At 42.5% G+C, this 19,012-nt stretch overlaps 1 protein-coding gene across 1 annotated transcript in view; it reads left to right on the plus strand.

Annotated features, from left to right (window-relative positions):
* srcin1a (SRC kinase signaling inhibitor 1a) overlaps nucleotides 1–19,012 on the plus strand; it is a 128,362-nt gene that overhangs the window by 16,536 nt on the left and 92,814 nt on the right. Inside the window, exon 3 of the mRNA XM_060902061.1 lies at nucleotides 6,553–6,579. Coding sequence (XP_060758044.1) covers nucleotides 6,553–6,579 — 27 coding nt within the window. The remainder of the gene's footprint in view (nucleotides 1–6,552; nucleotides 6,580–19,012) is intronic.

Consider the following 19,012-nt stretch of genomic DNA (forward strand, 5'->3'; position numbering starts at 1 on the left):
TTTGTTTATGTTAGCTAGCTAAAATCAACCACAAAAAGACTTCTCGGCAATCTCCAAACATCAAAATAGTAACAAAAAAGCTATCTATATCTAGCAAGTTCATTTAAATGACACAACAGGCAAAAAAAAACAAAACTAAACAATACCAAATATCTTGGTGAAATGAAATACTTCCCTTTTTAAGCTTGCATGTTTGAGCCACGGATGTTGTTTGACGTCTGCTTTAAGCCATTTCCTGCAGTAAAGTCTATTAAAAGAGGCCAGACAGGACAGACTGCTTTCTCCATCTCCGTGTGCTGTGATACCTGATAAGACTTCAGCTCAGGACACAAGCCAACACAGCAAGGATGATTGAGTTACACCTGACCTTGGTTCCTACTTTTCTGAAAACACGTTTTCATCCCTGACACATGGGGGGTTTAGTGTGAGGCTGTGTGTAATTTCATGTTGGGATTTGTGAACATTTGCTTTGTAGTCTCTGAGGAAAGAGCTTTAGGAGATGCATTTGCATTTCAGACGCTGTTCTCGTCAACACAGAAATGAAAGCAGTCTCCGTGTGTGTGTGTGAGAGAGAGAGAGAACCTATTTAGATGGCATTAAACCAAACAGCATCACTTTGTTCACTCATAACCTGCAAACATGGATCTTTGTTGAACTTGTGTGACGGTTTATATCACTATCAAACCAACAGAACAAGAAATGACTGTTTCTAAGCACCAATAAACGAAGAACAGACTTATCTCATCTCATCATCTGTAGCCGCTTTATCCTGTTCTACAGGGTCGCAGGCAAGCTGGAGCCTATCCCAGCTGACTACGGGCGAAAGGCGGGGTACACCCTGGACAAGTCGCCAGGTCATCACAGGGCTGACACATAGACACAGACAACCATTCACACTCACATTCACACCTACGGTCAATTTAGAGTCACCAGTTACCCTAACCTGCATGTCTTTGGACTGTGGGGGAAACCGGAGCACCCGGAGGAAACCCACGCGGACACGGGTAGAACATGCAAACTCCACACAGAAAGGCCCTCGCCGGCCACGGGGCTCGAACCCGGACCTTCTTGCTGTGAGGCGACAGCGCTAACCACTACACCACCGTGCCGCCTAGAACAGACTTACGTTCATCCTAATTTATCTTCTAAAGACCAACTTGAACAAGAAAACACATGAACAAAGAATTTTTTTCTTGTTGTTGACAAGATTTTAGCACTAACCTTGGTAGCTAGCTAAAGTTACCAGAGGAAGTTATTGCTAGCTGTTGCTAATCTGGTTCTACTCCTGACATCATTTGAACCAAACTTCCACATATTGTATAAAAACACACCACAGCAGCACATGACATTTCACTAGTTTTGCTAGTTTCTCAGCTTACACGATGACTGATCATGAACTAGCGACGGCTAACACAGTTATAACTAGCCCACTGTTCTCTGCATAACATGACTAGCGAGCTAACAAACTAGCATATACATGTAAACATACAGTATTTATAGGATCAAAGCAACAGTTTGGTCCACTATGTTTGTTTTAAAAATTTCATTCATGTGTGGTTTGGCAAATATTGGTGTTAGCAAAGTTTAGCTACATGCTGCGCTAGGCTTATAAGAAAAGGTTAAATTTGCATGTATGAGATCCGCAGATTTCATTCACACACATATCCAGACTATCACGTTGTGTGTCGAGTCATGGAAATGGAATATTCATGAAATATTGAGTGGTGTGAATGGTAATACGATGAATCAGTTGAGACTTCTGGCAAGTATATGCTCAGGTGTTGGGGTTTTTTTTTTCAGGAGTTGTGCATATTTTTACGTGAGTTTGTTACTATTAGAAAACCCATGGCACTCACCTCATTCTTTATCAGGTGTGTGTGTGTGTGTGTGTGTGTGTGTGTGTGTGTGTGTGTGTGTGTGTGAGAGAGAGAGAGTGCATGCAAGTGCTACTGATAAAAGAGCGAAGTAGCTCAGAGAATGTGAGATGAGAAATGTGAATTAAAATTCATGGGTTCACTCTGGATGTCTAATTTCACTGGGGCTGAAAGGTCTTCCCTGACCATGAGGTCTCTCTCTCTCACACACACATACACACACACACACACACACACACACGCAGTGTGATTATATTGTATCCTACATCTCATTTTGTACCTCAGAGAGAGAAATTATTATTCATTTGCTTATCCTAGTAATCTCAATACTAGGGGAGGTGAAAGAGGTGTGGCCTATATGCCTATCAGTCACAGTGGAGGAGGTGTGGCTTCTGTGCTGGTCAAACTTAGTAAAGGATGTGTGGCTTCTGTACTGGTCAGTCTTAGTCATGGAAGTGTTGCTTTTGTGTCGGCCAGTCTCAGTGAAGGAGGTGTGGCCTCTGTATCTGTCAGTTCCATAAAAGTAGGCGTGGTCTCTGTACCCATCAGACTCGGTGAAGGAGGTGTGGCCTCTGTACCTGTCGGTTCCATTAAAGTGGGTGTGGTCTCTGTTCACATCAGTTTCATTAAAGTAGGCATGGCCTCTGTACCCATCAGTCTTAGTGAAGGAGGTGTGGCCTCTGTACATGTCAGTTCCATTAAAGTAGGTGTGGCATCTGTACACATCAGTCTCAGTAAAGTAGGTGTGAGCTCTGTACCCATCAGTCTTAGGTGGTGTTTACATTAGACCGTATCCGTCTCGTTTTCGTCGCGGATGCACTGTCCGTGCACATTAAAACGCCGGGAAACGACTCCACAGGCGGAACAACTTGAATCCGCCAGGGCCCACGTATTCAACCCAGTTCGTATCTGATCCGGTGCTGTGTAAACATTGAGGAACGAGGAAACGCAGTGCTGAGCTCTAGTTGACATCGTCATTGGACAACGTCACTGTGACATCCACCTTCCTGATTCGCTGGCATTGGGATCTCACACACAGCGGCTCAGTCCCGAATCACTGCTCGTGCGCTTCACTCGCGCGCTCTGTGAGCTGTGCAGGGCCGGAGTGCGCACCCTCCAGAGGGCACTCGCTGTTCAGGGCGGAGTGATTTGGAGCGCAGGAGGAAGCGCTGAGCCGTACTGAGGTTTATTTACACATTTCAACTTATTTACCTCCTTCAGGCGCTTAAACTCAGTGAGAACATGAACATCACAGCCAGGTGTGTTTATCTGCTGGAGAAGGTGTTCGCTTGCCATCCTTCCACTTGCAAGTGGTGAGTGACTTGCGCATGCCCGATATGCACTGGGATCATGTGACGTGCCGTCTAATTAGTCATGTGATTAGCGTATCCGTGTATTGGCGTTGCTGTGTGCACGCGAATCGTGTATTGGCGTTGCTGTGTGCACGCGAATCGTTTTAAAAATGTTAATCTGATGATCCGCTGATACGGTCTAATGTAAACACCACCTTAGTAAAGGAGATGTGTCCTCTGTACCTGTCAGTTCTATTAAAGTAGGCGTGGTCTCTGTACCTATCAGTCTCAGTGAATGAGGTGTGGCCTCTGTACCTATCAGTTTCATTAAAGTAGGCGTGACCTCTCTACCTATCAGTCTTAGTAAAGGAGATGTGGCCTTGGCACATGTCAGCTCTATAAAAGTAGGCGTTGTCTCTGTACCTATCAGTCTCAGTGAAGGAGGTGTGGCCTTTGTACCTGTCAGTTCCATTAAAGTAGGTGTGAGCTCTGTACCCATCAGTCTTAGTAAAGGAGATGTGTCCTCTGTACCTGTCAGTTTCATTAAAGTAGGCGTGACCTCTCTACCTATCAGTCTTAGTAAAGGAGATGTGGCCTTGGCACATGTCAGCTCTATAAAAGTAGGCGCGGTCTCTGTACCTATCAGTCTCAGTGAAGGAGGTGTGGCCTTTGTACCTGTCAGTTTCATTAAAGTAGGCGTGGCCTCTGTACTTATGAGTCTCACTGAAGGAGGTGTGGCTTCTCTCCCTGTCAGTTCCATTACAGTATGTGTGGCCTTGAAAACTATTCATCTCAATGTAGGAGGTGTGGCCTCTACACCTGTCAGTTTCATTAAAGTAGGCGTGGCCTCTCTACCTATCAGTCTTAGTAAAGGAGATGTGTCCTCTGTACCTGTCAGTTCTATTAAAGTAGGCGTGGTCTCTGTACCCATCAGTCTCAGTGAAATAGGTGTGGCCTTTGTACCTGTCAGTTTCATTAAAGTAGGCGTGGCCTCTGTACTTATGAGTCTCACTGAAGGAGGTGTGACTTCTCTCCCTGTTAGTTCCATTACAGTATGTGTGGCCTCTATATCTATTACGCTCACTGAAGGAGGTGTGGTCTCTGTACCTGTCGGTTTCATTAAAGTAGGTGTGGTCTCTTTACCTATCAGTCTCAGTAAAGGAGATGTGGCCTTGGCACATGTCAGCTCTATTAAAGTAGGTGTGGTCTCTGTACCTATCAGTCTTAGTGAAGGAGGTGTGGCCTCTACACCTGTCAGTTTCATTAAAGTAGGCGTGGCCTCTGTACATGAGTCTCACTGAAGAAGGTGTAGCTTTTCTCCCTGTCAGTTCTATTACAGTATGTGTAGCCTCAATATCTATTAGTTTCAGTGAAGGAGGTGTGGCCTCAGCGCCTGTCAGATCCATTAAAGTAGGCGTGGTCTCTGTACCTTTTGGTTCCTTTAAAGTTGGCGTGGCCTCTGTACCTATCAGTCTCAGTGAAGGAGGTGTGGCCTCTGCACCTGTCAGATCCATTAAAGTAGGCGTGGTCTCTGTACCTGTTGAATAGGTGTGGCCTCTGTACCTATCAGTCTCAGTGAAGGAGGTGTGGCCTCTGTACATGTCAGTTTCATTAAAGTAGGAGTGGCTTCTGTACTTATCCCTCTCACTGAAGGAGGTGTGTCCTCTCTCTGTCTGTCCTATTAAAGTAGGCGTGGCCTCTGTACCCATCAGTCTCAGTGAAGATGCGGACTTTATACCTTTTAGTCCCAGCAAAGTAGGCATGGCCTTTGTGCCTGTCAATCTCAGTAAAGGAGGTGTGGCTTCTCTACCTGTCATTCGTCCTCATGGAGACATGGCATTTGTACCTGTTTGTCTCGCTAAAAGTCGGCACGGCCTCTATGCTTGTTAGTCTCACTGAAGGAGGTGTGGCTTCTGTACCTGTCAGTCTCAGTGAAGGTGTGGCCTCTGTACATGTCAGTTTCATTAAAGTAGGAGTGGCTTCTGTACTTATCCCTCTCACTAAAGGAGGTGTGTCCTCTCTCTGTCTGTTCTATTAAAGTAGGTGTGGCCTCTGTACCCATCAGTCTTAGTGAAGAAGGTGTGGACTTTATACCTTTTAGTCCCAGCAAAGTAGGCATGGCCTTTGTGCCTGTCAATCTCAGTAAAGGAGGTGTGGCTTCTCTACCTGTCATTCGTCCTAATGGAGACATGGCATTTGTACCTGTTTGTCTCGCTAAAAATCGGCACGGCCTCTATGCTTGTTAGTCTCACTGAAGGAGGTGTGGCCTCTGTACCTATCAGTCTCAGTGAAGGTGTGGCCTCTGTACATGTCAGTTTCATTAAAGTAGGTGTGGCTTCTGTACTTATCCCTCTCACTGAAGGAGGTGTGTCCTCTCTCTGTCTGTCCTATTAAAGTAGGCGTGGCCTCTGTACCCATCAGTCTCAGTGAAGAAGGTGTGGTCTTTATACCTTTTAGTCCCAGCAAAGTAGGCATGGCCTTTGTGCCTGTCAATCTCAGTAAAGGAGGTGTGGCTTCTCTACCTGTCATTCGTCCTCATGGAGACATGGCATTTGTACCTGTTTGTCTCGCTAAAAGTCGGCACGGCCTCTATGCTTGTTAGTCTCACTGAAGGAGGTGTGGCTTCTGTACCTGTCAGTTCAAGTCAAGGCATGGCCTCTATGTTTTCACAAACCTGCGAGGCACTAAAGTGGCATGCAGGATGTTAACTGAGGGCCAAAAAACTGATCACTGATGCTATTAAATTTAATTTTTATTTTTATACGATACTTACTCATTTGCTATTTTACATTGTTTTCCCTGATCACTTGCAAAAGCTTTGCTTACATTTTCGCCGACCATTTTTGTGCCATAAATAAGAGAATGACTTTTGCACATATATTCATACTCCCCTGCCAAATGTTACCGTTCCACTCTGATTCAGATGATGTGAACAGAAAAACCAGTGATACTGCAGTGCACACAGCTAAATGGAGATGTAAAGAAAAGTGTCATTGAGCAAACCTGTATGTGTTGTATTTATTTATTTATTAGTTTTATAATCCTTTCATTTTAATTGCAATCCAGACATCAGGGTGAGCGAATAGGCCCGAGTGATAAGATTCCAATAAATTCTTTATCAGGCTGAAGTAGACAATCTCAACACTCATATAATATAAAAGATTCTATTTCAGTAAATTATTCAAGGGTGTAAAATGTGCACTTAACTAAAATAAAAAAAGCAATTCATTTATTCACAGTGATGTCCTTCTCGCTTTCTTTGATACTCCCTTTCTCAGCAGGCTGCCTGTCAATGGCATGAACTTGCTGAGAGGGTTTTGTGTTGCTGCAGGAAATGTGTGAATAGACTGACTCATTTTCTTCTTCTCTTCTCTCTCTTTTCCCAGCAACAGCCAAACTACTGGAGTTTTAAGGTCAGTACCCAAAGTCACTCGATATGTTCTCTATCTAGTTTATGCATGTACATCTAGCTGATGCTTGTAGCTTCTACATATGCATGTATAAAAAAAGAAACATTACGTATGCAAATATATGTATCTCACGTACCGGGTAATTCTGCATGTACCTGTATATGTGGATGGGCGAAGGTTTATGATTGTGTTACTCTCCAAGACAGCATGGTAATATATTCAGTGGATATGTTGTATCTAAGAGCTGCTGCTGTCATCATAAAGACTACCCTGTGCTCATTCCAGGGTTCTTAGGGTTGACAGTATGCTGATACTGAACATCTGTTCAATAAACTAAGTAACATTTGTCACTGATAAGAGGATGGGTGACAAAAAAAAGTCCCTTTTAAGCCTTGACCCTCTCAGTGGAGGTCTTCCATGCCACTTTCACCTCTGGTTTGTTCATTAGAGAGCCAAATGTACACCTGGAGCTCTGTGAAGATGCTTTGTGGTCGTGCCGCTTGTGAAAATTGGTATACAAATTAAAACTGGAAGTCGGCTGTTTCCAGTGGGAAGGATTTTGTAAGGGATTAGCAGCAGGCTGCCAGGTCACTCCGTTCGGTGTAGCTGTGAATGTTGATTTTAAAATTAGCTCATTAAATTACACAGGGAAAAGAATACTTAAGTCTGAGTGAAAAATACTGTAGTGAGTGTGCAGCATGGAAAAAAGAGTCTGGAGACAGAAATCTTAGTTTCTTGGTCGTTAGCCTGTGCTACTTGCTCTCGACGGCATTAGCTTGACCGCTTTATTAGCATTCGCTAACACTAATGATGAACGCTACACCGGCTGGAAGGTGGCTTCACTGCTGCGCTGATGGTGCTTACTCGTGGTTAAGCTCACGTTGGCCTTCGAGTAGGCCTAGGGCGATAAATTTTTGGTCCCTCCCACTATAAATCAAAATCTGATTTGTTAATTCATCTGTAACTTCTTACATAAACAGACACTGCCATGGCCTTCTGTCCTGGCAATGAAGTCCTAACCAACAAGTGAGCAGCTCTAAACTCTTCTCAACCTAGAGACAGCAAACTAAAAAAATCTCTTTGGATAACTGGATTTTAATGTTTTCAGGGCAGTAACCCTTTCATTTCTGAAGCAAATTTGATAGAAATGAGGCCAAATTAGAATTAGAAGAGTCGTGATTAAATTATGAAAGAATGAAAGGAATTACATATAACATTTGAAATGCTGATATGTTTGGGCCTTCTCTGAAAGCCTAGAAGGCCCTGACGGTTCCCCTCTGGATCTACTGTATTTTCATTAAAATTCCTACTAATTTACCAATTTCCACCCCCTTAGCTAGGTCCTGGACTCAGATAGCTGAGTCATTGTCAGATGTCAAACTCTCAATCCACCAGTGAATGAGCTCAGAGCAAAATATTATGCTGTTAAAACGTTGCCTATTTTTAAGGGTGCGGCACAATTGTCACATTTCCCATGGAGTGCCATATTTGTATAAAGAAAACGCCTGTGTGTATTGCTAAAACAAGCACTGTGTCAGTGTACAATTATACAGCTTTATACCTCGAGTCATCTTGTGCATACAAGAGAAATCTATTGATGTTGTAGATGTTAATGATTCATATTTAACTTGGCGTCCTGGTATGGTGGGGCCATTACTTGAACAGCGTTGTCCTCCATTTCCCCCTACACTGGTTTAATCAGATGGTAATCAGACTCTCAGTGCCTCTTACTGTTCATTTTCTCTGACACAGCCTGGGTCTTGTTAGCAGATCTTCTCCTCCACACACACACACACACACACACACACACCATACTTGTTTATGAGTCGTAGCTTAATGATTATAGACTACCACAGAGCCACTAATAGAAGGTCCTGCTGTGTGCTTGGGTTGCATTCTGCCTCTCTTGGTTGTCCTGTCAGAGATTCCCGAGAGGAAAAACTGTCTAAGCTTTCACCCTGTTGTTGGAAGATTAGGAGTCAGGAGACCAAGACAGCATAATTGGTTCTGCTCTCTTGGTGGAAAGGATAGTCTTGTCTTGTCGATTAATGCATTGCTAACTAGTCTGAAGTGTCTGTTACCTCATCAAAGCAGTCAGAGATGGGTACTGCATGGTTGGCACATTGAAAAGATGCTTTATATCTCTCAGAGGGTGCAAAGGCAAGACCCAGAAAGAAGCTAAGGCGAGACCTTGACAGTTGGCAATTGGATAAAAGCCTCTGAGAATTTAATGAGTGTCAATGTAACGTAAGGCATGGCATGATCTTACAGGAAAATGATTATCCTGACACAAAGCAAAGTTACAGTTACCACCATGAAATCTATTATTGTCCAACAACAGCATGTCCCACCCCTTATATTACAGCATTTTGCCAATGCTAGGGGTTTTTTTTTTCATCCATCCATTATCTGTAGCTGCTTATCCTGTTCTACAGGGTCGCAGGCAAGCTGGAGCCTATCCCAGCTGACTATGGGTGAGAGGCGGGGTACACCCTGGACAAGTCACCAGATCATTGCAGGGATAAAGCATAAAGACATACAACAATTCACACTTAGTCAATTAGAGCCACCAATTTACCAAACCTGCATGTCTTTGGATTGTCGGGGAAATCGGAGCACACAGAGGAAACCCACGCAGACATGGGGAGAACATGCAAACTCCATACAGAAAGGCCCTTGTCAGCTACTGGGCTCGAACCCAGAACTTTCTTGCTGTGAGGTGGCAGTGCTAACCACTACACCACCGTGCCACCCACTGACTCACTCACAGTTATATTTAATGTTGTAGAACATCTGCAAAGCAAGCTGTTCCTGAGAAAATGGGAACCGCAAACCTGAAGAGTTTCCCATGTTGGAAAAACTAAAGTTCAACCAATGACTGTTATGAAGCACTGACAATGGAGGCTTCTTCCAAGAAGCACTGACAGTAGAGACTCCTCTCCTCACACAGTCTAAGCAGCTGAAAATGACCTAATTCTACCCACCATGTGTAACGTGTTTGGCCCAGAAGTGGCCCATCTGTAAGTCCTTGCCCATATGACATCTGAGATACAGTAAGATCTCACTAAACTTGAGTTTGGATGGTTTCATATCTGTCTTTCCATGGTGGCCTAGATTAAACTAGTAGGGATCAATTCTGAGCCATCACTCTTTTGGATGTGTTTTTTTATTACACCTCGTTGTGTTTGTTACCATAAACCTGCAGCTGTTTGCTTTGAAGGTCAAGTTGCTGCATCACATTAAATGTAGGCTAAGCTGATTTGTAGACCATTTAAGATCCATACATTCTTGCTTGCAGCATATTTTTTTTATAACTCTTTATAAAGCTTTTTATGGGGAAAAGGTCATAACAGGAGATTCGGATACAATATCTGGGCTTTACCTTTTGAAGTGTGTGTGTGTGTGTGTGTGTGTGTGTGTGTGTGTGTGTGTGTGTGATCCACTGTATTAATGTTAATCATTTGAAGATAAGGGCATCTCTTGAGAGTTCTCCTTCCACCAGACTAAAAGCAGTCCATTCTCCTGAAACACTACACTGGATGGATTTAGGACCTCATTGAATTATTATCCAAATATTGGCTCTTTTTTCTATTTTTCCCCTGAGAAAGTGGCTCATAATTAAAGCCTTGTGATCTCTGGTAGTAAATAGTTGTTTGTCTCTTCAGCCACAATCTCTTAGGGACAAGATGAGCTGCTTCTGTTGATGGTTTTCATTAGAGCATGGTTTCTTTCTCGATAAATACACTCCAGAATAAGGATGAAGCTCTAGTGATTACCTTCTGATGGCCTTTTGGTTTAAGTTATGCTTTGGTTATGCTCTCTACACACACACACACACACACACACACACACAAACAATGGTGATCAGTGATTGGTTGTTGAGAATAATGGTAATTAGTGATTGGCAACAGGAAATTAATTTTCATTAGTGATTGGTTGTTGGGAACAGTGGTGATCAGTGATTTAGTTATGAGTTAAATGGTAATCAGTGCTTGGTTGTTGGGAACAATGGTGATCAGTGATTGGTTGTTGGGAACCATGGCGATCAGTGATTGGCTGCTTGGTAAACAATGGCGATCAGTGATTGGTTGTTGGGAACAGTGGCAATTAGTGATTGGTTGTTGGGGACAATGGCGATCAGTGATTGGTTGCTTGGTAAACAATGGCGATTAGTGATTGGTTGTTGGGAACAGTGGTGATCAGTGATTTAGTCATGAGTTAAATGGCAATCAGTGATTGGTTGCTGGGAAGAATGGCGATCAGTGAATGTTTGTTGGGAACAGTGGTGATCAGTGATTGGTTGTTGGAACAATGGCGATCAGTGCTTGGTTGTTGGGAACAGTGGTGATCAGTGATTTAGTCATGAGTTAAATGGTAATCAGGCCTTGGTTGTTGAGAACAATGGCAATCAGTGAGTGGTTGTTGGGAACAGTGGTGATCAGTGATTGGTTGTTGGAAACAGTAGTGATCAGTGATTTAGTCATGCGATAAATGGTAATCAGTGCTTGGTTGTTGGGAGCAATAGCAGTCAGTGATTGGTTGTTGGGAACAATGGAGGTCAGTGATTGGTTGGTTCATAAACAATGGCAATCAGTGACTGGTTGTTGGGAACAATGGTGATCAGTGATTGTTTATTGGGAATAATGGTGATCAGTGATTTAGTCATGGGGTAAATGGTATTCAGTGCTTGGTTGTTGGGAACAATGGCGATTAGTGATTGGCTGCTAGAAATTAATTCTGATCAGTGATTGTTGTTTGGTAAACAATGGTGATCAGTGACTGGTTGTTGGGAACAATGGCAGGCAGTGATTGTTCATAGGGAATAACTGTGATCAGTGATTTAGTCATGGGGTAAATAGTAATCAGTGATTTGGCTACTGGAAATTAATTTTGAGCAGTGATTGTTGTTTAGTAAACAATGCTGATCAGTGATTGGTTGTTGGGAATAATGGTGATCATTGCTTGATCATTGGGAATAATGGTGATCAGTGCTTAGGTGTTATGAACAATGGTGATAAGTGATTAGCTGTTGGAGCTATAGAATCTTATCGAGGGTCACTAAAAACTGATCAAAAAGTCACTAGATTTGTTGCTAGGCTGTTTTTTAATGAAATAAAGTTAACAGATCTAGCAAAAACATCACTGTATTGGCAAAACTGACCATGACACATGATCCATATGCACACCCATTCCCACACACTCATCCCTTTAAATAATACCGATATTAATAACTCCTGTTCCATGCAAAGTCTCACGCCTGCTGTCTGCCAGTAACTATTAAGGATACATAAATTTATTAGGGATAAAATTAGCTCTTATGTTTAAAGTATTTTATTTTTCTGTAAAGCTGCTTTGCGACAATGTCTGTTGTTAAAAGCGCTATACAAATAAACTGACTTGATTTGACTTGACTATTACAAACCTTTTTTTCAAAATTATATTCTGGTTTGATTGAGTTTTGTACAATTTATAATTTTGTCCTAGACTCTGTTTGCCATTCATCTGACCCTGCCTCCTTTTCACTCTGCCTTAGCTTCTCTTTCTCTCTCTCTGGAATATCTTGATCTTTTAATAATGCTTCATTTGCATTCAGATCCTATTCACTCCTGGGAACCGTAACCGAAGAGCTACCACTGCTCTTTCTCCTTCTCGCCAAAAACATGTAAAATCAGCAGGTGAAAAGTTTCTTTCCATCTCTCCATGCTTCATCCATCATTTTTCTGCTGCATTTGTTAGTGGAGAGGCAGCCTGCCATTTTCTGACCATCTACCTGGAGAGCAGCGTGACATGATCCCTCTGTTTCTCACTCTCGCAGCAAAAGACAGAATCAGCCATCAATCTGCTGCTCTTTGGGAAAGCAATTTCAGTGGTGCTGAGCAATTTCAACCCTGAATACTTTATTGAACAAAAGCAAAAAGAAAGAGAGGAGGAATAAGAGAGAATGTGTTCACATTTCAGGGCAGGGTGGACAGTGTTTAAAATATGCTCATGTCCAATATACTGTCTACTCGTGGACAGTGATAACTGACAGTAGTTAGGTTTTCGTCCCCATTTTCTCCATTTGATTCCATTGACTGATGTATTTTGATACAGAATTGTCAAGTTCCTACTGTTTGCTCGGAGTGTGTGTGAGTATGCAGGTTGTTAGACTGAGATCCAAACACCTACATAAAGATAAGAATTCATGACAATTTTAACCTTCTGGTGAGATTTAGTCTGACCAAAAAAAAATGTAGATTTAAAATCAAATGCTAAAAAAAGGCAAATGTCAAGGTGATGATACATGGGGCAACTTTTTGGGCAGTGTTGCCAGCAACAGGCAATCAGGTGAGACACAGGGCAACTAATTAGGGCAACAGACAATTGGCAACAACCAATCAGATAAGAGCAAGTCACAAAAAAAAATCATGAGCTGCCCATCACTTTTAACTTGACACAAGAGAGCTAACGTTATCCCTACATAGCTAGCAGAGGTGGAAAGTAACGAATTACATTTACTCACGTTACTGTAATTAAGTAGATTTTTTGTGTAATTTGTAATTTTTTAAGTAGTTTTTGAAATGGGTAATTTTACTTTTACTCAAGTATATTTTGAACCAAGTATTTTACTTCGCTGCATTCGAAAACTGCCCGTTACTGAGTAAAAAAATTAAATGCAGGGAAAAAAAACAATCGGCCTGAACTGAAAGGAAACTGGCGCAGGCGCGCACACGGAATATCCATATTAGCCTACATGTATCGTTGGATGATGGCTGGTGCCGAGGTAGCCGAGCGAGAGATAGAGGAGGTCATGGAGGAGGTTGAGGATTGCCAAGAAGAGAATTCCCGTGGAACAGATGCGCCGGACAGCGAGGGAAATCCTTGGCCGTATCTCAGCCAGTACTTTGCATTCAAACACAAACGAGGCAATAACATAATAATGCAATGCAAAATGTGCCTGCCCTGCCGTAAAGAGCTATCAGTCTACAAAACTTCCACATCAAATCTGCGGAAGCATGTGGTGGTAAGTAGATATGTGCATTTACCTGTGTATCCCAGACGTTATATTTATTGTTTGGTTAAAACCTTCCACTGTTAAGTAAAATGTGCCTTCATTATCAATTCTTTTGGCCGCCTAGCATCCATACTGATCACTAACGTTTCAAGTGAAGTAGCCTAAATGAAATGAATCACCTCACGTTTACAAATTTGTTTTATCAGAACGACAGTCAGGGCGGCATAGTGGTGTAGTGGTTAGCGCTGTCGCCTCACAGCAAGAAGGTCCTGGGTTCGAGCCCCGGGGCTGGCGAGGGCCTTTCTGTGTGGAGTTTGCATGTTCTCCCCGTGTCCGCGTGGGTTTCCTCCGGGTGCTCCGGTTTCCCCCACAGTCCAAAGACATGCAGGTTAGGTTAACTGGTGGCTCTAAATTGACCATAGGTGTGAGTGTGAATGGTTGTCTGTGTCTATGTGTCAGCCCTGTGATGACCTGGCGACTTGTCCAGGGTGTACCCCGCCTTTCGCCCGTAGTCAGCTGGGATAGGCTCCAGCTTGCCTGCGACCCTGTAGAAGGATAAAGCGGCTAGAGATAATGAGATGAGTTGAGAACGACAGTCAGAAATAATATGAGTGCATGGTTTTAGTTGCAATTGGTCTCTTATGAAAAAATCCTAATTCACGTATAGACTAGCTCCTGGGTCGTTAGCTGTAGCCTAGACTAGAGCTTTGGGAGGTCACTGATAGACCATCAAAACATTTTCACTGTCTTGGATACTTTGTTTGATTTTGGTTTTCTTTTCTTTTTTTATTGTGGTGTTTGAGTTGGACCATACAATTCAGAATTTGGCACTTTGCTTAAAAATGTTTTATGGGGTGGTCTCAAAATAGTTTGCACATTACCTCTCGACAGGTTGTAAACATTATGCAGTTAATTTTTCAATTATATTTTCTATATAAGGAAGAGCACAGTGTTACTAAGGAATCGCTTAGCTGTCTTTAAATCGTGAGAGCCCAGGACACTTTGAGTTTGGTTGGTTTACGTTTCATATGTGTCATTTAGTAAGTCTGCTTTAGTGGCTTTAGATTAGATTAGATTAGATTAGATTAGATTAGATTAGATTAGATTAGATTAGGGGCAGCACGGTGGTGTAGTGGTTAGCGCTGTTGCCTCACAGCAAGAAGGTCCTGGGTTCGAGCCCCGTGGCCGGCGAGGGCCTTTCTGTGTGGAGTTTGCATGTTGTCCGCGTGGGTTTCCTCCGGGTGCTCCGGTTTCCCCCACAGTCCAAAGACATGCAGGTTAGGTTAACTGGTGACTCTAAATTGAGCGTAGGTGTGAATGTGAGTGTGAATGGTTGTCTGTGTCTATGTGTCAGCCCTGTGATGACCTGGCGACTTGTCCAGGGTGTACCCCGCCTTTCGCCCATAGTCAGCTGGGATAGGCTCCAGCTTGCCTGCGACCCTGTAGAAGGATAAAGCGGCTAGAGATGATGAGAGATTAGATTAGATTAGATTAGATTAGATTAGATTAGATTAGATTAGATTAGATTAGATTAGATTAGAACCACGATTCCAAAAAAGTTGGGACAAAGTACAAATTGTAAATAAAAACGGAATGCAATAATTTACAAATCTCAAAAACTGATATTGTATTCACAATAGAACATAGACAACATATCAAATGTTGAAAGTGAGACATTTTGAAATTTCATGCCAAATATTGGCTCATTTGAAATTTCATGACAGCAACACATCTCAAAAAAGTTGGGACAGGGGCAATAAGAGGCTGGAAAAGTTAAAGGTACAAAAAAGGAACAGCTGGAGGACCAAATTGCAACTCATTAGGTCAATTGGCAATAGGTCATTAACATGACTGGGTATAAAAAGAGCATCTTGGAGTGGCAGCGGCTCTCAGAAGTAAAGATGGGAAGAGGATCACCAATCCCCCTAATTCTGCGCCGACAAATAGTGGAGCAATATCAGAAAGGAGTTCGACAGTGTAAAATTGCAAAGAGTTTGAACATATCATCTACAGTGCATAATATCATCAAAAGATTCAGAGAATCTGGAAGAATCTCTGTGTGTAAGGGTCAAGGCCGGAAAACCATACTGGGTGCCCGTGATCTTCGGGCCCTTAGATGGCACTGCATCACATACAGGCATGCTTCTGTATTGGAAATCACAAAATGGGCTCAGGAATATTTCCAGAGAACATTATTTGTGAACACAATTCACCGTGCCATCCGCCGTTGCCGGCTAAAACTCTATAGTTCAAAGAAGAAGCCGTATCTAAACATGATCCAGAAGCGCAGACGTCTTCTCTGGGCCAAGGCTCATTTAAAATGGACTGTGGCAAAGTGGAAAACTGTTCTGTGGTCAGACGAATCAAAATGTGAAGTTCTTTATGGAAATCAAGGACGCCGTGTTATTCGGACTAAAGAGGAGAAGGACGACCCAAGTTGTTATCAGCGCTCAGTTCAGATGCCTGCATCTCTGATGGTATGGGGTTGCATTAGTGCGTGTGGCATGGGCAGCTTACACATCTGGAAAGACACCATCAATGCTGAAAGGTATATCCAGGTTCTAGAGCAACATATGCTCCCATCCAGACGACGGCTCTTTCAGGGAAGACCTTGCATTTTCCAACATGACAATGCCAAACCACATACTGCATCAATTACAGCATCATGGCTGCGTAGAAGAAGGGTCCGGGTACTGAACTGGCCAGCCTGCAGTCCAGATCTTTCACCCATAGAAAACATTTGGCGCATCATAAAATGGAAAATACGACAAAAAAGACCTAAGACAGTTGAGCAACTAGAATCCTACATTAGACAAGAATGGGTTAACATTCCTATCCCTAAACTTGAGCAGCTTGTCTCCTCAGTCCCCAGACGTTTACAGACTGTTGTAAAGAGAAAAGGGGATGTCTCACAGTGGTAAACATGGCCTTGTCCCAACTTTTTTGAGATGTGTTGTTGTCATGAAATTTAAAATCACCTATTTTTTCTCTTTAAATGATACATTTTCTCAGTTTAAACATTTGATATGTCATCTATGTTCTATTCTGAATAAAATATGGAATTTTGAAACTTCCACATCATTGCATTCCGTTTTTATTTACAATTTGTACTTTGTCCCAACTTTTTTGGAATCGGGGTTGTAGATTAGATTCACTTTATTCATCCCACATCGGGGAAATTCACGTGTTACAGTAGCAAGAAAATGTCAAACAGATAACAAATAAAACTGAAATACAAATTAGACAAATGAAGGATTAAATACAGAAGGCTATTTCCATTGCCTACCGTGAAAAAGTATAGAAAAATTGCCTTATTGAGAGGCTCGGAAAAATTGCACATTACAGGTAGACTCTGTATATATATACACACATGTATATACATAAATTATATATATATAAGTATGCATAAAAATAGCAGGCGTTTGTCAGTAAAGAAAAAAATGGATGATAGAATTTATAAGTTATGCCACTTGCACTTGAAAATGTTTTATGGGGTAGTCCAAACAAAGCTTTATACATTATACTGCCTGAGAGGTTATTATGTGGACTAATAGTTCATTAAAAACAATTTGATTTATGACTTGTCCTTTCTTTTTTTACATCAAATAATTGATAGTAACTAAGTAACGTTTACTCAAAGTACATTTTAAATTGAGTACTTTTTTACTTTTACTTGAGTAGATTTTTAGATGGGTACTTTTACTTTTATTTGAGTAGAATTTAAGCAAAGTAAAGATACTTTTACTTAATTACAATTTTTCAGTACTTTTTCCACCTCTGATAGCTAGCAATAACTTTCAGCTAACTATTGCCGCTTTTCCACTACCAACGCGGCTGAGTTGGGCTGAGCCGTGCCGTGCTGAGTTGGGCTGAGTCAAGCTGAGTGGGGCTGTTGGAGTTGCATTTCGACTACAACCGCGCTGAACCGTGCTGGCTGGAAGTGGGTGGACACATTGGGTGGAGTTAGCGAAAGTGGGTGGACGTCACGTGATGTCGTTAGGCGGCGCAAACAGTGACATCAGTGATCTTTTAAGCGGTAGTCTCACGACCCGGAGAGTAAACAATAAACATGGAGGACATGGAGTCGTTAGTGTTACTGGTCTTGGTGCTGTGGCTTGTTGTCACCGACAATGCCAACAGATACTGGCAAGAGCGTATAGATGAGGCGCGGCGCATAAGGCTTCAGAAATTCTCGTAATTCGTAATTCTTCTTCTTCCGGGTTTACGGTGTTTACAGATCCCAGCGTGCTCGCGGGGCGTGTGTGGGCATGTGAGGACACTCCTCACCAATCAGTGCACAGGGGAGTGTCTCCTCACGCCCCTAGCCCCACTCGGCTCGGTTTGGCTCGCTTCAGCCCCACTCCAAAACCGTACGAGTTTTGGGGGCTAAGCAGGGCTGAAGCGAGCTGAGTCGTGCTGCTCTAAGGTAGTCGAAACGCGAGCCGTGTCGGGCTGAAGTGAGCTGAAAAAGGGTAGTGGAAAAGGGCCATATGTTTGCAAAAACCACCACTAGTTAGCTAAATCCCATTCAATCTCTATGGAGCGATGGTTAGCTAATGGTGTTAGTTTACACTTAGCTGAAAAAATTGATGTCTTAATTCCAATCTGAGCACATAAAAATAGAGGTCTGTTGGTTTTCTAAGCATTTCATGAGGCAAATTCACTACTTTGGGTTTACACAGAATAACTTACCGGCATAAAAAGATAAGTTGTCTCTCTTTTTCTTTGCTGCACTGCCGGAGATGCCGTCATCTTTGTTGAAAATTTCAGAAGCTCTCAGGTGGTCATGTGATTTGCTGCTAGCACTCTGATTGGATGATCGTAAAAAGTTGCCCAAAACGATCAAAATCGTTCCGATAGAAATGATGTTGCCCAATCTCGATGGGAAAGTGTCGAAGCGCAACTGCCCAGGAACACTGCCCAAAAAGTTGCTTTGTGTATCATCACTTTCAGGGTTATGCTGTGTTCATACTAGTGAGGGAAAAATCTCTGATTTCACTTCCACTATTACAGTCACTTGTGGGCGTGGCCTGTCTGTGTTTTATAGAGGTACTGCACACTTAAATGTGTTTTGTGATTTGTAAACTAAATGATATGATTGTACTGTGATGAAACACATCAATGCTGGTGTTAATATTCACAAAATTACCATTTTTATTCAAAAAAATTGGCATTTCATGGGTGAAAATGGTTCAAAACACCATCATCCTGAACCTTGCAAGGCCGATGCTGATGTAGAGTTTGGGATTTCAATATGTCATGATATTTTTATTTTAAAAAATGATAATTAGCCTCTTCTAATCAGAGGTGAGCAGGCCACCTCACCCAGCCCCGCCTTTGAGTTGGAGTCTGTGAAATCATGCTCATTATCAAATATATATTATGGTCAAGATTCACTGAGCAACTCCTGCCTCATACATCCATACACCCTCTCCCCTCCCT

Source organism: Neoarius graeffei, chromosome 20, assembly GCF_027579695.1.
Source record: "Neoarius graeffei isolate fNeoGra1 chromosome 20, fNeoGra1.pri, whole genome shotgun sequence".
NCBI classification, from domain to species: domain Eukaryota; kingdom Metazoa; phylum Chordata; class Actinopteri; order Siluriformes; family Ariidae; genus Neoarius; species Neoarius graeffei.